The sequence below is a fragment of the Hylobates moloch genome, unplaced genomic scaffold (genome assembly GCF_009828535.3).
Source record: "Hylobates moloch isolate HMO894 unplaced genomic scaffold, HMol_V3 SCAFFOLD_6, whole genome shotgun sequence".
NCBI lineage: Eukaryota > Metazoa > Chordata > Mammalia > Primates > Hylobatidae > Hylobates > Hylobates moloch.
This window is the reverse complement of record NW_026652281.1, coordinates 67761649-67781895: the sequence shown is the minus strand read 5'-3', so window position 1 is coordinate 67781895 and position 20247 is coordinate 67761649. Positions and strand designations below refer to the sequence as shown.

Genomic DNA, 20247 nt, shown 5'->3' with positions numbered 1-20247 from the left:
CAACTTTGCAAAGTAAAATTATAAATATTGGCCGGGCACAGTGGCTCAAGCCTGTAATACCAGCACTTTGGGAGGCTGAGGCAGGCAGACCACCTGAGGTCAGGAGTTCAAGACCAGCCTAGCCAACATGGTGAAACCTCATCTCTACTTAAAACACAAAATTAGCTGGGCGTGGTGGCGGGCACCTGTAATCCCAGCTACTCAGGAGGCTGAGGCAGGAGAACTGCTTGAACCCGGGAGGCGGAGGTTGCAGTGAGCCAAGATCACACCATTGCACTCTAGCCTCGGCAACAAGAGCGAAAACTGTCTCAAAAATAAAAAAAATACAATAATAAATAGTAAATATAAGTACCTGAATATAAAGCATCAAAATGTGGTTCTCTCTGGGTAATGATATGTGTGATTTCTCTGTTTCACAAATACCTCCCACATTTGTTCAAAAAAGTATCATCATGGAAAGAATGAATTTTTGTAACTGGATCCCTTCCAGTGGAAGCACCATGTAATATAATGAGGACCTAACATTTCCAATCACTATAAACAAAGAGCAACAGGGAACAAGAGTTTTGTAACCAAAAGAGCTCAACAAGGGGTTCAGCTAGGTCACAGTAAGTGCTCTGCCTATGAGAGGAAACATCCTTGCAGTAGCCAGGATTTCATTCCAATGCATCAGATGACCCAGTACTAAGTGGTGCAATCAAGTCACGAAGCAGAAATTCTGTGAGGACTCTCAAAACAAGAGAAAGATCATTACTGAGGAAACATTAATTGAGCTGGGACTTCAAAGTAGAGATTTGGGTTTTACAGTGAAGAAGGAAGGACATTTTGGGGGAAACATCATCATCATTATTATTATTTGAAATGGAGTCTCGCTGTCTTGCCCAAGCTGGAGTGAAGTGCCATGATCTTGGCTCACAGCAACTTCCGCCTCCTGAGTTCAAGCGACTCTCCTGCCCCAGCCTCCTGAGTAGCTGGGATTACAGGCATATGCCATCACACCCGGTTAATTTTTGTATTTTTAGTACAGACAGGGTTTCACCATGTTGGCCAGGCTGGTCTTGAACTCCACCCACCTCAGCCTCCCAAAGTGCTGGGATTATAGGCGTGAGCCACCATGCCCGGCCTGGAATCATCATTATTGTATGTGGTATGTAATTTATTTTTTAAAAAGTCTTCTTCATGGACTCTGTATATGGGTGTGTGTTTTAAGCTGCATTCTAGGGGCATCGGTTGCCCTGATAAGACCTATTCCAGCAGACATTGAATCAAAGACCACACAGCTGGCCTAATCGCATTTACACCGACCAACCCTTTGTAATTTTTCACTTTCCTGACTCTTGAGCCACCGCTCGCTGCCCTCTCCTTGCTCCCTTATTACGCTCTCTTTAAAAGGCCCAGTCACCTCTGCACAAAACCGAATGGAGCTCAGCCCTTTCCCCTACAGTCAATAGTTACTGAATAAAACGTGTTTTTACTGCTTTAACTAATGTCCCGCTTTGTTTATCTTTGACGATGGATAGTCCCTGGCGGCATTCAAGGCTTTGTTAATTAACATAACGGACATTAGCAATGAGTTTTACTAGCCTGGGCAGCAAAGCCAGACCCAGTCTCTACAAAAATTTTTTAAAACTGGCCAGGCATGGTAGAAGGCACCTGTAGTCCCAGCTACTTGGGAGGCTGAAGCGGAAAGATTGCTTGACCCCAGGAGGTGGAGGCTGCAGTGAGCTATGATTGAGCCACTGCACTCCAGCCTGGGCAAGAGCCAGATACCATCTTTAAATACATACATACATACATATATAAATGGGCTTTCATTGAGGAAAATCTTGGTGATCTAGAAATAGGATCTGGCTGGAAATACCTGGGCCTGGGCATTCCTGCCTTGCATAAACTGGCTATAGAGTGAATAGGGCCGGCACAGTGGCTCATGCCTGTAATCCCAGCACTTTGGGAGGCAGAGGCGGGCAGATCACCTGAGGTCAGGAGTTCGAGACCAGCCTGGCCAATATGACAAAACCCCATCTCTACTGAAAATGCAAAAATTAGCCAGGTGTGGTGGCAGGTGCCTGTAATCCCAGCTATTCAGGAGGCTGAGGCAAGAGAATCGCTTGAACCGGGGAGGCAGAGGCTACAGTGAGCCAAGATCCCGCCACTGCACTCCAGCCTGGGTGACAGAGTGAGACGCTGTCTCAAAAAAAAAGACAGAGTGAATCTTTACTCAGAATGGCAACCATGGGCTTGATCCTCTTGGTGCAACAGTCTTGGCTGCCCACCAACCAGAAGTTAGCTGAGTCTTGCCTACTAGAATGTTGGCGCATCTGCCTCAGGTGAACTTCTCAGGCAAGAAGCCTATCAGAGCACCGACAAGGTCAAAGAGCTGGAACGTCAGGAAGTCTCAGAACAGGCTGCATGACTATTCCATACGCCTGCCACTGTCTGTATGTGTGACAGAATTTGGTCTGTGACTTTGGTCTTTATGACCTGAATTAGGCATGAGGGAGAAGTTAAACCTCACCCAACCATTAACTACTGGCAGCCAACAATATCTACCAAAACAGCCAATAGCAGGGTATTCAAAACTGCACTGGGTCCATCTGGAGCAATTATTATTTATTCATATAGGAATAATAAGGAATAGCAGTCTGGTACAAAAGTCACCCAACTCAAGTCAGGTGGGCCAGTATGCAAGGCCTGGCTCTACTATCAGTCAGTTGGTAACATCAGTTCATTTATTTCTCTATACTTTAGTTGACTCATTCTGTAAAAGGAGGCCAAGCAGGGGTTTTGTGAGGAATGAATGAATTATAATGTATGTAAAAACAAAGCACATACCGTGGGCTGAAATAAATTTCAGCATTATTATTGTCATAAATGCCTATACTTGCCTGCAGTAAGCCCTCAATCTCTATTGTCAAACTGCCTTGGAAAGGTTGTCTAGATTTTCCAAGCACACACCTCTGCGCACTGTCATTTGCTTTTCTTTTTCTTTTTTTTTTGGAGACAGCATCTCACTCTGTTGCTCAGGATAGGGTGCAGTGGCTCAATATCAGCTCACTGCAAGCTGCACCTTCCAAGTTCAAGTGATTCTGGTGCCTCAGCCTCCCAAGTAGCTGGGAATACAGGTCGTGCACCATCACGCCTGGCTAATTTTTGTTTTAGTAGAGACAGGGTTTTCGCCATGTTGCCCAGGCTGGTCTCGAACTCCTGGCCTCAAGTGATCCACCTGCCTCGGCCTCCCAAAGTGCTGGGATTACAGGCAAGAGCCACCACGCCCAGCCTGCACTGTCATTTTCTGTAGCTAACTTCCCCCTACACTCCCACCTCCACACAGCCCTTAAGTTAAAGGAGAACAAGGACGCCCTGTGTTCATTACCTTGTCTCTAGGGGCCTAGCACAGAACTTTGAACCCATAAAGTGTTGAGTGACCACTCCCCTGTAATCTCTACCTTCTTAGCATCCATTAGCCAACACCCTAAACAAAACCAAAGTGAATATCAGAGTAGATACAAAAATAAAATAAGCTGATTTGGATATTATCCTGATGCAGATAGGTAATGGCCGCTAATAAGTTAAGATTTGGGGGGTTCCTCACACTCTGCCAAATCCTGTATTACAGGCTTCACACTTATCATCACATGTAATTTTCACAATAACCCTAAGAAGTACCCATTCAATAGTTGAGGTAAAATAAGGTAATAGACGGTAAGTAACTCATCCAGTCACACCAGTCCTCATTGTCCAGATTTCAAAATTGAAACACAGGTCTAAGTCCAAAGCCTAGGCTCTTTTTGGGTTACATATTGTTCATGATGGTCCTCAGTTAAAGAAAGTCGCCAAAATGTCTCTCTCTGACCTCAAACTTCTCCTGACTTAAATACCTAATTGGTGACTTGTCATTTCCATTAAGTTTATAATAGGCATCTCTAATGTAACAAAGCCAAGAAACTTGGGTTTTCCTCACCAAATGTCCTCTTCCTAACAATTTCCTACTTCACCTCAGTAATGCAATCATCATCTACCCAGTGGCTCAGGCCAGGAACGGAGTCTGTTTCATTCCCACATCCCACTTCTAATCCTTGCTCAAATCCAGTTCTACCTCTGAAATATACCCAAAGCCAGTGATGTCCCACTGTACTCACTCCTACAGCCATAGCCTAAATTAAGGTACCACGCTGTCTCCTCCTGGGACTACAGCAACAGCAGACTTCAGGATTCCAGCTCCATCAGGAAAGGATTTTTGTTCACTGCTAAAGCCTAGAACACTGCTTGCCCCTAAGAAGCAAATATCCACTTGGGTTTTCCTCACCAAATGCTGCATGACCAACTGCAACTGTTTTCCTCACCTCCACTCTAGCCCCTGTTGCAGTCCAGTCTTCACAACACCCCAAGTATCTTCTAAGTGTAAATCAAACCACAGCTCGCCCCTGCTCAAAATCCTCCCACAGCCTCTCACTGCAACCAGAATTAAATCCAAAGTCCAAAGGCAGCTGACAGGTTCTGGCCATTTCTGGTCCTGCTCTTCTCTCTGACCTCATCTAAGACACCCCAGCCACCCTAGACTCCCTTGCCTCTCCTCACCGAGCAGTCTCAACTCCACAGGCATCTTCTCAGACTCCCTCGGCAACCCTCCTCAAGGCTGCTTACCACACGGCCTTCTGACAGTACCAGTACCATATTCATTGTTTCATTGTTTACATGTTTATGAATGATCTCCCCTGCCCAGATAGGCCATTGAGAGCAGAGATGCTTGTCTGACTTATGACTATATAGCAGGCTTCTGGCACAAGGTAGGTGCCCAAAGAAACAAACAAAAGAATTGGTAACTTCTGATGGTGCTGTGAGGTTTTGTTTGCTTTCCTTTTTTTTTTTTTTTTTTGAGATGGAGTTTTGCTCTTTTTGCTCATTGCCCAGGCTGGAGTGCAATGGCGTGATCTCAGCTCACCGCAACCTCTGCCTCCTGGGTTCAAGCGATTCTCCTGCCTCAGCTGTGTAGCTGGGATTACAAGCATGCGTCATCACACCCGGCTAATTTTGTGTTTTTAGTAGAGATGGGATTTCTCCACGTTGGTCAGGCTGGTCTCCAACTCCCGACCTCAGGTGATCCGCCCACCTCTGCCTCCCAAAGTGCTGGTATTACAGGCGTGAGCCACGGCGCCCAGCCTGTTTGCTTTTCTTTTAACTTCCTACCGCCCCATCCACAGGAAATCACAGTGTGATCACCATCACACTGCACTGAGGCCCACCACAGTGATGCCTCCAGCAGGCCTGGGAAAGCAGGGGTTAACTTTGATTTGGTTCTTTCCAAAGTTCTAAGAGGGGAGACTTTAGAAACTTGCCAAAACATCAATAGCAAAATAATTCTTTTACAAAACCCATTTGAATACTGGTAATTACAGAGCCCTAAATTAGGCACTTGGGAATGACAGAAAGAGCCTCAAGGGGACTTCAAGGGACCAGGACAGATGCCCCTAAAGAGCGATATCATTACTACGTAATAAAAAGTGTTGTATCATGTTGGAGAAAAAGTATTTCAAAACGAGAATAAAAAATTTGCAGAGCTTTCTAAAAACAGTCTTTGCTGGTCCGCCTTGTTCTCAAATACCTGGTAAGGTGGTGACCATTCTCATTCTCTTTCTCTCTCTCTGCCTGACTCAGGGGAAAAAAATCATTTCATCTCAGTCGTCAAAAGCCTCAATTTCCTCAACTCTGAAAAGGCCAGCTTTAATGTATGCCAAGCACAGTATTAGACCTCAAAAACCAAGACAGCTCCACGTGGCCACTCTAAACAGGACAGATTATCTGCCAGTATAATCGCCGGTTACAGAAACCCACAGTTTAACCCCTGCATCACTTACAGCTGGCCTCGATTGTGGAGAGGCTGAGTGTCAGCAAGAACACCCCGAACCTGGATGCTCCCCCAGAGTCTGATTCGTTCGTGAAAACACTCCATTAAAACTCTGTACCGAAACGCTGATAATCCACATGTAAAGGGAGAAAGGAGCTCCACATCCAGGAGACTCACCTACTTCGTTTTTTCTAACTGCAGGAAGGAGTGAAACCAGCATTACAGGGCTAAGACGTACTAATTCTACACTGATGCAGTAACTGGTAGGAAACATAATGTTTTAAGACATCATAGGTTTAAATAGGCGAGAGTTAAAAAACAGGTTCGAACAAGTTTATTTGCAAAGAGAGGCAGGAAGGCTCCAGCCCTACCCAGGCAGTCGTGCTAGTACCGAGCTAGGGTTGGGTCGGGAAATTCAGGAAGCAGGGCTGAGTTTTCCCTTCGCCCAGACCTGCGCCCGGTAGTTTGGAAGTCAGGCTTCGAGACATTCTCAGAGGTACAGAGCCCACGCTCGACTACGAGATGCCAAGCGCAACCTGCCTGGGTTGTTTGACCCGAGTTTTATTCAGGGCATAGCAAAGGAGACGGTGCCTAAACCCACTTTTCTTCCCGGATTCATCCGACAAGCAGAGTGGAGAGGGCTATGGAGCTCGGCGCTGTTCACCAGTGCCGGGTGCAGGAGGCGACACGCCCCTAGAGCAGTCGGGATCCTCCGCCCGAGCCCGGCACTCCCCGCCCCACACGGAGTCCCGAAGGCCGGACGGGAAGACCCCGGGGTAGCCTCTCGGGCTTCCCCCTGCCCCTTCCCGCCCGCCCAGGACACAGGATTTCCCGGACGGCTGAGCGCCGCCGGACCAGCCCGAGCGACCCACCCAGGCCCTACGTTCGGCCGCGGAGCTGGGAGCGCACCCAGGCAGGTCCTCCACGCCTGGACTCCTGGCCCGGTTCTCCGATCTGACAACCCCCGCGCTGCGCCCGGCCTCGCTCACCTGGCCCGCACAGCACTGAGCTGACATCGCGGCGGCCAATGCCGAAGGCGCGCTCGCCGGCTCCCCGCGCCGCACCGGCCCTCCTGGCTGCCTCGCGCCTCAAGCGCTTGGCTCAGCCGCGGCTCACACTTGCACGCAGATCAGCCTCGGCCGAGCGCCTAGGCGCCGAGGCCTGGGTAAAAACAACCGCGGCCAAGCCCCGCCCCTCCGCCCCGCCTCGCCCGCCCCCAGCCCCGCCCCGCGCCCGCCCCTTCCCGGGCGCCCGGCGGCGGAGCAGGCTCGCCCAGGTCTCGCACTTCCGCTGGCGTCAGGCGGGTGGGCTGCTGCGATCACTTCCCGGTTGGGGCGCCGAGCTCCGGAGTCGGGCCCCACGCTCCGGGTCTGGTGCGCGGCCTAGCCGCGCTCGGGCCCTCGCCAATGAGAGCTCAGCGTCCCTCCGCCTTCGGATCCGGAGAAAGAGCTTGTTGCTGACTCTAAAAGGTTGGAGCCTTAGTAAGCGGTTCCTGTCCTGCACAGACCCTGGTCTGCGCTCTGCCGCGCGCCAACTGGGACAGCCCACCCACGAGATCCTTGTTCCTGAAATCCCTTTCCGTCCCTCATCTGCCAAGAAAACTTTCAACTTTTGGGCTCTCCGCTCCGCCCCAGCTTCCTCGAATCCCTGGGCCCTTGACAGTTCTGCCCTGATGGCACTTTGTGAGAGATCCATTGAGAGCCCTTTCCGTGCCTCCCTGAATATTGATATGTTTTCCAGCCTCTCCTCCTGCGCTGGCCCAAGGACTCATTTTCCGTCCCTGCTTCCTCACTAAAAAGAGGGTGCCCAAGAATTGCTTCTTCCGTACAGAAGGCAGGGAGGCCGTCTCTAGGTTTTCTCCCACTCAGATCTGCTGTTCTCACAGCCACCTCCCCAAGAGGAATGAAGGTATTTTTTTTCTCTAAGACAGAGCTTCACTCTGTCGCCCAGGCTGCAGTGCAGTGACGCGATCTCGGCTCACTGCAACCTCTGCCTCCCTGGTTCAAGCAATTCTGCCTCAGCCTCCTGAGTAGCTGGGATTACAGGCGCCCGCCACCACGCCCGGCTAATTTTTTGTATTTTTAGTAGAGCCGGGGTTTCACCATCTTGGCCAGGCTGGTCTCGAACTCCTGACCTCAGGTGATCCGCCTGCCTCGGCCTCCCAAAGTGCTGGGATTACAGGCGTGAGCCACCGCGCCCTGCCGTAATGAAGATATTTCTGTTAGTGCGATTTTTGCGCCAATCCTTCTTTGCTCTTTCAAATAAGCATTACCGTACCCTTTTTAGCAGGGAGGCAACTGAAGCCCAGACAGGTTAAATAACTTGCCCAAAGCCTCACAGCAAAGTGGAAGAAGCAAAACTGGGCCTGGAATCCACTCGTCTGATCCCCTGGCACATGACGCAAGGCTTGATCTTAGAGGGACTCGTTTCCAGACAGAGCTTTGGCGAAGGAGGGTCTTGGGCAGGTTAGGAGTAGAAGAGGAAAGGTGAATGGGAACCAGGCCTTGGGTTATGAGCTGGGCAGGATTTTCCCGCATCTCAGATGCAGGCGTTTAGAGGAAGAGATATAATGGAGCAGGCCCTACTCAGAGCCATGAAAAGGAATGAGGACAGTTGGCTCTAACTCAAAACAAAAATAGGGTAAACCCAATCAGTCAAGCGCAGCAATCTGCTCCGTGGCGTTCTGTGACTCATCAGAAGCTGAGGCTCTCACCAGGACTTTCTAATGAGCTTCGCTGTTTGCTACGGCCGCGGTCACTTCACTTCAGCCCTACTCCTGGCCTGGGAAAGGGGCAGGCCCCCTAGTAGCTCGGGGTGGGGAGACGGGTGGAGAGGAAGGAGGGGGGGGGAAAAGGGAAGGCGCGAAATCTACAAATGTTTAAGCCAGCTGGAACTCCGATGCCTCTTTGCCTTCTAGGGAAATTGACTCGACTCGGAACTCAAGGACCTTTCACAAGAGACCATTGGGTTAGGGGGCAGAGCTGGTAATAGAATCCAGCGCTCCGAACCCTGAATCCTGTGCTCTGTTTGCTGCTGAGGCTCAGGCCACAGCACCCCAAATTATGACTGTAGAATACCAAAATATGCTATCCCGAAATAAACTTCTTTGGCACATTTCAAGCTGGTTATTCTGAGAAACTGCAGACACGGGAGTAGTTCTGAAAAGCTGTCCTTTTGTAAAGCAAATTTACATCTATAAAGGAAGTCCACATCGTAAAAGTATCTGTGTCAGGAAGGCAGCTGCTCAGAGAACTTTTATTACCTGAGAGACTTTATCTACATAACAAGGCAACTTTTTTTTTTTTTTTTTGAAACAGAGTCTCGCTCTGTCGCCCAGGCTGGAGTGCATCGGCAGGATCCCGGCTCGCTGCAACCTCCGCCCCCGGGGTTCAAGCGATTCTCCGGCCTCAGCCTCTGAAGTAGCTGGGATTACAGGCGCGCGCCACCGCGCCCAGCTAATTTTTGTATTTTTAGTAGAGACGGGGTTTTACCATGTTGGTCAGGCTGGTCTCGAACTCCTGACCTCGTGATCCGCCCGCCTCGGCCTCCCAAAGTGCTGGGATTACAGGTGTGAGCCACCGCACGCGGCCACAAGGCAACATTATTTACCATACATTTCCTCCACTAACTCTCCTATATCCTAACCTGTGGTGCCTCCCCACTGTCCCCACAGAAGCCCCAAGCCCCTATTTATTTCTAGCTCAGAATGCTATAAGCTTCAATCATCTGGCCCTTCATGTTTTGTGAGATTCCTGTGCTGCTGCCTATGCAGGTAATTAAAACGGTTTTTCTTCTGTTAATCTGTCTTATGTCAGCCAGGCGTGGTGGCTCATGCCTGTAATCCCAGCACTTTGGGAGGCCGAGGTGGGCGGATCACGAAGTCAGGAGTTTGAAACCAGCCTGACCAACATGGTGAAACCCCATCTGTACTAAAAATACAAAAGAAGTAGCCAGGCGAGGTGGTGCGCACCTGTAATTCCAGTTACTCGGAAGCTGAGGCAGGAGAATCGCTTGAACCCAGGAGGCGGAGGTTGCAGTGAGCCGAAATTGTGCCACGGCACTCCAGCCTGGGCGACAGAGCAAGATGCCGTCTCAAAAAAAAAAAAAAATCTGTGTTATGTCAATTTAATTTGCAATCCAAGCAAAGAATCTAGAAGGGTAGAGGGAAGCCATTTTTCCCTCCCCTGCATTGCTATTTCCATGCCAATGTGAGAGGAGTCTGAGAATGTCGATGTCTGCCACCTGGAGAAAGAGTCTTAATAACCTGGGCACTTGACCAGGCACGGTGGCTCACACCTGTCATCCCAGCATTTTCAGAGGCAAAGGTGGGTGGATCACCTGTGGTTAGGAGTTCAAGACCAGCCTGGCCAACATGGCGAAACCCTGTCTCTACTAAAAATACAAAAATTAGCCAGGCATGGTGGTGGGCACCTGTAATTTCAGCTACTCAGGAGGCTGAGGCAGGAGAATCACTTGAACCCAGGAGGTGGAGGTTGCAGTTAGCCTAGATGGTGCTATTGCAGCCCAGCCTGGGCAACAAGAGCGAAATTCTACCTCAATAAATAAATAAATAAATAACCTGGGGATGTGTAGCCTCTATTGAAAGGTACCAGAAAAGGATAAAGCCTGAGTTTTCGAGCCAGGAAGTTGCAAATTCTAACTCTATCGAGAAGTGGCTAGGTGACCTCTAAGCCTCAGTTTCCTCATCTTCAAAACCAGGTTAATAGCGTCAGAGGCATTTGAACCACAGAGACTCCATCTTGAATAGGGACTGGGTAAAATAAGGCTGCGACCTGCTGGGCTGTATTCCCATAAGGCATTCTTCGAGGATGAGATCGGGGGTCAGCACAAGATACAGGTCACAAAGACCTTGCCGGTAAAATAGGATGTAGCAAAGGAGCCGGCCAAAACCCACCAAAATCAACATGGCGACCAAAGTGACCTCTGGTCGTGCCCACTGCTCATTATACACTAATTGTAATTCATTAGCATGCTAAAAGACACTCCCACCAGTACCAGGACAGTTTACACACATCAGGAAGTTACCCTAATGGTCTAAAGGAGGAGGAACCCTCAGTTCTGGGAATTGCCCATCCCTTTCGTGGAAAACTCATGAATAATCCACCCCTTGTTTAGCATATAATCAAGAAATAACTATAAGTACAATTAGTTGAGCAGCCCATGATGCAGCTCTGCCTATGGAGTAGCCATTCTTTATTCCTTTACTTCTCTAATAAATTTGATTTCACTTTACGGACTTGCCCCGAATTCTTTCTTGCGTGAGGTTCAAGAACCTTCTCTTGGGGACTGGATCAGGACCCCATTCTGGTAACAATATACTTTTTGTCCAATCACATTTTTACATGGCTGTCCATACTCTGTTGAATGTAAGCATAAGAATGGACAATTTTCCTGTATCTTTGAGTCTTCATTCTGAAGGCTCCCATGGCATGTAAAACTATGATCAAATAAATTTGTATGCCTTTTTTCCTTTTAGTCTGCCTTGTCGGTTGATTTTCAGTGTACCCTCAGAGGGTAAAGGGGAAGTTTGCCCTTCACCCCTACATGGTCAGGCTCAAGATACCAAAAGACATCAGCTGAAAATTCAATCAGCTTGCCTGAATCACCCACCCCAAGCTTAGGAAGCATACTTGAACCCACCTGGCCAAGGCTGGCAAAGTCCAAGGCCAAAGCTCCAACCAAAGCCCAGTCTTCAGTTGCAGCTCCAGTTCCAGTTCCAGCTCCAGCTCAAATTTCCACGGATGCCCATGCACACCCACAAAGGATCTGGAGGAGAGGCCTCTGTCTACCAATGGGAGGACAGAAGGACTGGTGTGAGCCCTGGGCTGCCATCTGCTTCTGCATGGAGCTGGTACCCTTCTTTTCTATTTATACAAACAAACACGAGGCAGGATCTATCCATTAAAAAAAAAAAAAAAAAAAAAAGAGGCCGGGCACAGTGGCTCATGCCTATAATTCCCGCATTTTAGGAGGCCAAGGTGGGTAAATCACCTGAGGTTGAGAGTTCGAGACCAGCCTGGCCAACATGGTGAAACCTCGTCTCTACTAAAAATACAAAAATTAGCCGAGCGTCGTGACACATATCTTTAATCCCAACTCCTCGGGAGGCTGAGGCACAAGAATCACTTGAACCCAGGAGGTGGACGTTGCAGTAAGCCGAGATCACACCACTACACTCCAGCCTAGGTGACAGAATGAGACTCCATCTCAAAAAAAAAAAGAAAAAGAAAATTAAAAAGAAACAGTCTATGCAGGCTCCCTCCCTGTCCCCACTCAAAGTTTTTTCAAGGGAATGTGGCCAGATCTGGAGGTTTACCTGCCTTCTGGCTCTGAGGACTTTGCAGTTACTATTTAAGGTCTGGTTAGTAGCTTCCTTTGCATTGTGGTTGGTTAACAAGAGTAGAGGTAATGTTAGCAGACGTAACACGAAACAGTGGCACCTTCATTTTTATTTTAAGTACTCTGCATACTTTTTCAGTGGAGACTTGATGTTCACAACATGTAGATAATTTTACAGTCAAGCTCTTTTGATGTGGCTTTTTCAGTAACCAGCAGTAACAGACCTGTTTTAATAAGACTGTAGCTCTTGGCAGACCATGTGAAATACTTCCCCCACAAAAATTTTCTTAAATTAACTGAATTAGCTCCTTTTATACAACATAATTATATATAAGTATATATAACACAAATATCTAGCTTATAATTTGCTTTTTTCTCCTCCTGAATTTGAAGATTTTTTTGGTAGAGTTCAATGGTGAGTTTAAAAACACCACACACTGGCTGGGCATGGTGGCTCACGCCTGTAATCCCAACACTTTGGGAAAGCTCAGGTTGGTGGATCATCTGAGGTCAGGAGTTGGAGACCAGCCTGGCCAACATGGTGAAACCCCATCTCTATTAAAAATACAAAACTTAGCTGGATGTGGTGGCGGGTACCTATAATCCCAGCTACTCAGGAGGTTGAGGCAGGAGAATCGCATGAACCTGGGAGGTGGAGGTTGCAGTGAGCCAAGATCGCAACTTTATTACAAATTTAATTTCTAATTATTCTAATTATCTAAAACATGAACAACTTTGAAAAAACCTAGTGAAGCATTCTGTTGGTTTTTAAATATAAAAGGAGAAATTTGTTTAATTTTTACTTATGAGGTCTCTAGGAACCTCAATCCAGTGGATGAAGTTTAATTAATCTCAATTAAAAGTAAACAACAGGCCAGGCGCGGTGGCTCACGCTTGTAATCCCAGCACTTTGGGAGGCTGAGGCGGGCGGATCACAAGGTCAGGAGATCGAGACCACGGTGAAACCCCGTCTCTACTAAAAATACAAAAAAAAAAAATTAGCCAGGTGTGGTGGCGGGTGCCTGTAGTCCCAGCTACTCGGAGAGGCTGAGGCAGGAGAATGGCGTGAACCCGGGAGGCGGAGCTTGCAGTGAGCCGAGATTGCACCACTGCACTCCAGCCTGGGCGACAGAGCGAGACTTCCTCTCAAAAAAAAAAAGTAAACAACAAAGTATTCATTTAGAAACAAATAGCTATAAATTTGCAAGCCCCAGGCAAAAAGTAATCAGAGCCCTATAGTGCCTTCACCCCATTTCTCTGATAGCTATATTGTCATTTATTTCTATTAAATTAATATATGCACAGGTTTTTGTTTTTTTTTTGTTTTATTTTGTTTTTTGGAGACAGGGTTTCTCTCTCTGTTGCCCAGGCTGGAAGGCTGGAGTGCAATGATGCCTTTACGGCTCACTATAACCTTCACCTCCCAGGCTCAAGTGATCCTCCCACCTCAGCCTCCTGAGTAGCTGGGACTACAGGTATGCAGCATCACAGCCTGGCTAATTTTTGTATTTTTTGTAAAGACTGGGTTTCACTATGTTGCCCATGCTGGTCTTGAACTCCTGAGGCCAAGCAATCCACCTGCCTTGGCCTCCCAAAATTGGAGATTACAGGCATGAGCCACTGCACCCAGCATATGCAAAATGTTTTTTAATTTTTTTTTTTTTTTAAGTAGAGATGGGGTTTCACCATGTTGGTCAGGCTGGTCTCGAACTCCTGACCTCGTGATCCACTTGCCTCGGCCTCCCAAAGTACTAGAATTACAGGTGTGGATCACCATGCCTGGCCCTTTTTTTTTTTCGAGATGGAGTCTCGCTCTGTTGCCCAGGCTGGAATACAGTGGCGCAATCTTGGCTCACTGCAACCTCCACCTCCACCTCCTGGGTTTCAGCTATTCTCACGTCTTAGCTTCCCGAGTATCTGGGATTACAGGCGCCAACCACCACACCCGGCTAATTTTTGTATTTTTAGTAGAGACGAGATTTCACCATGTTGGTCAGGTTGGTCTCGAACTCCTGACCTCAGGTGATCCACCCGCCTCAGCCTCCCAAAGTGCTGTTATTACAGGTGTGAGCCACCATGCCTGGCAATTTTTTTAATTTTTAAGGTAAAAATTTTTAATGTCAAAAGTTTACAAATTGACATTGACATAAAACGGCTCCAAATATTACAAAAATAAAATGAAAAATATCCTCTCCAGTCTCCATACCTTACCTTACAGTTCCTAACCCAGAAGCAACCACTTTCAATCATTTATACAGTTTTCCCCTATTCACCTCCATATATATATATATATATATATTTTTTTTTTTTTTTTTTTTTTGAGATTGAGTCTCACTCTGTCACTCAGGCTGGTGTGCAATGGCGCAATCTGGGCTTACTGCAACCTCCGCCTCCCAGGGTCAGGTGATTCTCCTGCCTCAGCCTCCCGAGTAGCTGGGATTACAGGCATGTGCCACCATGCCTGGCTAATTTTTTTTTTTTTTTTAGATGGAGTCTTGCTCACTTGCCAGGCTGGAGTGCAGTGGCACCATCTTGGCTCACTGCAACCTCTGACTCCCTGGTTCAAGTGATTCTCCCAACTCAGCCTCCGGAGTAGCTGGGATTACAGGTACACGCCACCACGCCCAGCTAATTTTTTGTATTTTTAGTAGAGATGGGGTTTCACCATGTTGGCCAGGATGGTCTCGATCTCCTGACCTCAAATGATCCGCCCACCTTGGCCTCCCAAAGTGCTGGGATTACAGGTGTGAGCCACTGCGCCTGGCCTTTTAGTTTTTTGTTTTTTGTTTTTGAGACGTAGTCTTGCTGTGTCGCCTAGGCTGGAGTGCAGTGGTGCGCTCTCAGCTCACTGCAACCTCCGCCTCCCCAGTTCAAGCAATTCTCTGCCTCAGCCTCCTGAGTAGCTGGGATTACAGGCACCTGCCACCATGCCTGGCTAATTTTTTTGTATTTTTAGTAGAGACAGGGTTTCATCATCTTGGCCAGGCTGGTCTTGAACTCCTGACCTCGTGATCCATTTGCCTCAGCCTCCCAAAGCGCTGGGGTTACAGGCGTGAGCCACTGCACCCAGGCCCATCTAATAGTTTTGTATTTTTAGTAGAGACAGGGTTTCATCATGTTGGCCAGGCTGGTCTCAAAACTCCTGACCTCAAGTGATTCACCTGCCTCAGGCTTCCAAACTGCTGGGATTACAGGCATGAGCCACCGCACCTAGCCAATATCCCCTTCCCCTTCCCCTTCCCTTTTTTCTTTTTTTCAGTAGAGATGAGGTTTCACCATGTTGGCCAGGCTGGTCTCGAACTCCTGACCTCAGGTGATCTGCCCGCCTCAGCCTTCCAAAGTGCTGGGATTACAGGCATGAGCCACTGTGCCCAGCCTCATATTTTGAGATAATGTTCTTCTGCTGTTATTTCCTGATGTGTGGGCAGCATTTATTTTGCAGTTTCTTTTATGTTCCATTTAGGCTGCATTCTCAACCCACTTCCACCTGCCCCCTTGCCAATCTAATTACATCACAGTTTTCTTTTTTTTTTCTTTTTTTTTTTTTTTTTTTGAGACGGAGTCTTGCTCTGTCGCCCAGGCTGGAGTGCAGTGGTGCAATCTCGGCTCACTGCAAGCTCCGCCTCCCAGGTTCACGCCATTCTCCTGCCTCAGCCTCTCCGAGTAGCTGGGACTACAGGCGCCCGCCACCACGCCCGGCTAATTTTTTTGTATTTTTAGTAGAGACGGGGTTTCACCGTGGTCTCGATCTCCTGACCTCGTGATCCGCCCGCCTCAGCCTCCCAAAGTGCTGGGATTACAAGCGTGAGCCACCGCGCCCGGCTTACATCACAGTTTTCTTAAAATGTATCAGCCAACATGTAATTATGTCTAGTAAAAATTATGCATTGCATAGCCACATAGTATATAATATTAGCATTTTTTGTCTACTTTTATTTTCCAATTTCATCCCTCCTGTTAGAGGCAGTATATTCTAATGGTTAGGGTTAGAATCCCTGGAGCCGGACCCTGGAATCAAATTTGTTCTTTACCATTTGTTAGGTCTGTAATGTTGAGGAAGTGACTTAATTTCTCTGTACCTCTGTTTCATCCTCTATAAAATAAGGAGAGTTCATACATTTATACACAGTGAAGTACAATAACACATAGCATGCGTTAAGTTCTTGGGTTATATATTACTTGAATGGTTTTCTATGTACTTGTTCTTGCTTCTCTTCTCCACTTGTCCATCTGATCTGTCACAATCTTTTTTTTTTTTTTTTTTTTGGAGATGGACTCTCACTCTGTCTCCCAGGCTGGAGTGCAGTGGTGCGATCTCAGCTCACTGCAAGCTCTGCCACAGCCTCCTGAGTAGCTGGGACTACAGGCGCCCGCCACTACGCCCAGCTAATTTGTGTCTTTTTAGTAGAGACGGGGTTTTACCATGCTGGTCTCAAACTTCTGGCCTCAACGAGTGCTGGCTTCCCCCCGCCTCAGCCTCCCAAAGTGCTGAGATTACAGGCGTGAGCCACCATGACTGGCCTGTCATAATCTTTTTTTTTTCTTCTTCTTCTTTTGAGATGGGGTTTCTCTCTGTCACCTACCTAGGCTGAAGTGCAATGGCACAATTTTGGCTCACTGCAGCCTCAAACTCCTGGGCTCGAGCGATCTTCCTGCCTCAGCCTGCTGAGCCTCTAGGACTACAGATGGCTAAATTTTGTAATTTTTGACCAGGCTGGTCTTGAACTCCTGGCCTCAAGTGATCCTCTCACCTCGCCCTCCCAAAGTCCTGGGATTACAGGTGTGAGCCACAGTGCCCAGGCCTGTCAAAATCCTTTTTTCCCAGATGATCATCCATGTCAGACAGTCTGTCATTCCACTTTCCCCGAGGGCCCTGTCTTGGTCCCAGAGACCTCTGCACTACTGCAATCTGGATTCCTCCAGGTTGCTGCTGCATTTTCTTTTTTCTTTTTTTTTTTTTTTTTTGAGACGGAGTCTTGCTCTGTCCCCTAGGCTGGAGTGCAGTGGCGCAATCTCGGCTCACTGCAAGCTCCGCCTCCTGGGTTCACGCCATTCTCCTGCCTCAGCCTCCCAAGTAGCTGGGACTACAGGCGCCCGCCAACACGCCCGGCTAATTTTTTGTATTTTTAGTAGAGACGGGGTTTCACCGTGTTAGCCAGGATGGTCTCGATCTCCCGCCTCGGCCTCCCAAAGTGCTGGGATTACAGGCTTGAGCCACCGTGCCTGGCTTTGCTGCTGCACTTTCATCCTGGGACTCCCCTTTGCCACTTTCTTCTGCTGCTGTGGCTTTCTGGAGCTGGTGTCCTCCTTCTTGCTTTGCTCCCTCATTTTGGTGGGGCAACATATCAGCAGTTTGTGGACGCCAGAACCCCTGCTTTTAACCCCGTATTGACTTTCCTTGAGCTGCCCAACTTAAAATAAAAATTGTTCATTTTTCTTTTCTTTTTTTGAGACGGAGTTTCGCTCTTGTTGCCCAGGCTGGAGTGCAATGGGGCGATCTCAGCTCACCTCAACCTCCACCTCCCGGGTTTGAGAGAGTCTCCCGCCTCAGCCTCCCAAGTAGCTGGGATTACAGGCATGCACCATCACGCCCGGCTAATTTCATATTTTTAGTAGAGACGGGGTTTATCCATGTTGGTAAGGCTGGTCTTGAACTCCCGACCTCAGGTGATCCACCTGCCTCAGCCTCCTGAGTAGCTGGTATTACAGGCATGCACCATCACGCCCAGCTAATTTCGTATTTTTAGTAGACACGGGGTTTATCCATGTTGGTCAGGCTGGTCTTGAACTCCCGACCTCAGGTGATCCACCCGCCTCAGCCTCCCAAAGTGCTAGGATTAAAAATTGTTCATTTTTCTTGTTAACATTAATCTCTTAATTTTGCCTTCAATCTACCTTTAATTCCGTCACTTCGCCTGTTTCCTCTCTTCCAAGCATTTTCAGTTCTTCCTTTCTATTGAATCATTCTCAAGCTACAAACCGGGTCAGATTTTTCCTAAATTAAACAACAAACCTCTCTTTGGCCCAGCTACCATCCTTTCTCCTTTTCTTTATCCTAAAACTTCTACAAAACAAAGCTTGGTGCTCCATGCTCCAGATCCCTCTCTGGCTTGGCTCTACCCCTCCAGCTCACCCAAGATCACTGGTGCCGCCTGCAGCCTCCCACCTGCTTTTGACAGGAAGAGTAGCTCCTTAAAATGGTTTACTATTTAACTGTTTATCCAAAGGCAAAAAGAAAATTTAATGTAACTACTAATTCTTAGTAATGACTATAATAGGCTAGCAAAGTATTACCTGGTCACGATTTTTAGGGGAGCTGCTAAAGGGAACAAGAGAAATCCTTTTGTACTTCTCATCAGTTAGTTTGTAAGTGTGGAAAGCTAATGATTCTTCAGCACTGTAATGGTGCTTTAAAAGTTTTAAATGGTGCTTTTAAAGTTTTAAAAATGGTCCTTTAAAAGCACTGTAATGGTGCTTAGCGGATCATGAGATCAGGAGTTTGAGACCAGCCTGGCCAACATAGTGAAACCCCGTCTCTATTAAAAATACAAAAAAAAAAAAATTAGCCAGACGTGGTGGCGGGCACCTGTAGTCTCAGAGCTACTCGGGAGGCTGAGGCAGGAGAATTGCTTGAAACCTGGAGGCGGAGGTTGCAGTGAGCCGAGATCACGACACTGCACTGCAGCCTGGGTGACAGAGTGAGACTGCCTCAAAAAAAAAAAAAAAAAAGGTTTTGCCTTAGTATCTTAAAGATTCTCCCTTTAATGCCTTTCACATTAATAATTTGCATGGCAAGTCCTTTGAGTGTAGATAGTACAAAGGAAAATCTCCTTTACACACCCCAGGGAACCCAAATTCCAAATTAATGAAGAGAGTAGAGAGTTGCTCAACAGGTTTTGCAGCCCTGTTCAATCTTTCTGGGAACAAATTAATTTTTTAAGTCCTCTTAGATTAGGAGACTACTCTTGATATATTTTTGTAAGTTGAATCAGGTACACTCAGATTTTGAGTTATAATCCTTTGTGTCAAGGCAACTGGACTCAGCACAGTGGCTCACGCATGTATCCCAGCACTTTGGGAGGCCGAGGTAGGATGATGGCTTGAGCTCAGGAGTTCTAGACCAGCCTGGGCAACATAGTGAGACCCTGTTTGTCTCTACAAAAAAAATTTAAAAATTAGAGTGTGGTGGTGCATGCCTGTAGTCTCAGCTATGCAGGAGGCTGAGGCAGGAATATCGCTTGAGCTCACAGGAGGCTTGAACTCACAGGAGGCGGCAGTGAGCTGGGATCATGCCACTACACTTCAATCTGGGTGACAGATACCCTGTCTCAAAATATATAATATATATTATATATTTTTCATATATATGAAAACTATTTAGAGAGGCTTTGCCTCCTTAAGTAAAATACCTAATAATCTTTGAATTTTTTTTAAAGTCTCCATTTTCTTCACTTAGAAATAAATATTTGTATAAATTATTATAGTCACTATTCAACTTTATTATAAAATTTAAAAAACATTTCTGGGCCGGGCACGGTGGCTCATGCCTGTAATCCCAGCACCTTGGGAGGCCGAGGCGGGCGGATCACGAGGTCAGGAGATGGAGACCACCCTGGCTAAGACGGTGAAACCCCGTCTCTACTAAAAAATACAAAAAATTGGCCGGGCGCGGTGGCTCACGCTTGTAATCCCAGCACTTTGGAAGGCCGAGGCGGGCGGATCACGAGGTCAGGAGATCGAGACCACGGTGAAACCCCGTCTCTACTAAAAATACAAAAAATTAGCCGGGCGTGGTGGCGGGCGCCTGTAGTCCCAGCTACTCGGAGAGGCTGAGGCAGGAGAATGGCGTGAACCCGGGAGGCGGAGCTTGCAGTGAGCCGAGATTGCGCCACTGCACTCCAGCCTGGGCGACAGAGCAAGACTCCGTCTCAAAAAAAAAAAAAAAAAAATACAAAAAATTAGCCAGGCGTGGTGGCGGGTTCCTGTAGTCCCAGCTACTCGGGAGGCTGAGGCAGGAGAATGGCATGAACCGGGGAGGCGGA

The 20247-nt window shown here is 47.7% G+C and overlaps 1 protein-coding gene across 3 annotated transcripts in view; it reads right to left on the bottom strand.

The window, feature by feature from the left end:
• SERINC5 (serine incorporator 5) overlaps window positions 1-20247 on the bottom strand; it is a 188135-nt gene that overhangs the window by 142956 nt on the left and 24932 nt on the right. For 2 of the 3 annotated variants that reach the window (XM_058440761.1, XM_032156955.2), the window contains exon 1: window positions 6835-6985. The exons of the other annotated variant lie outside the window; for it this stretch is intronic. In XM_058440761.1, coding sequence (XP_058296744.1) covers window positions 6835-6861 — 27 coding nt within the window. In that variant the 5' untranslated portion in view covers window positions 6862-6985. Of the gene's footprint in view, window positions 1-6834; window positions 6986-20247 lie in introns of those variants that run through there. 3 annotated transcript variants of the gene reach the window in all.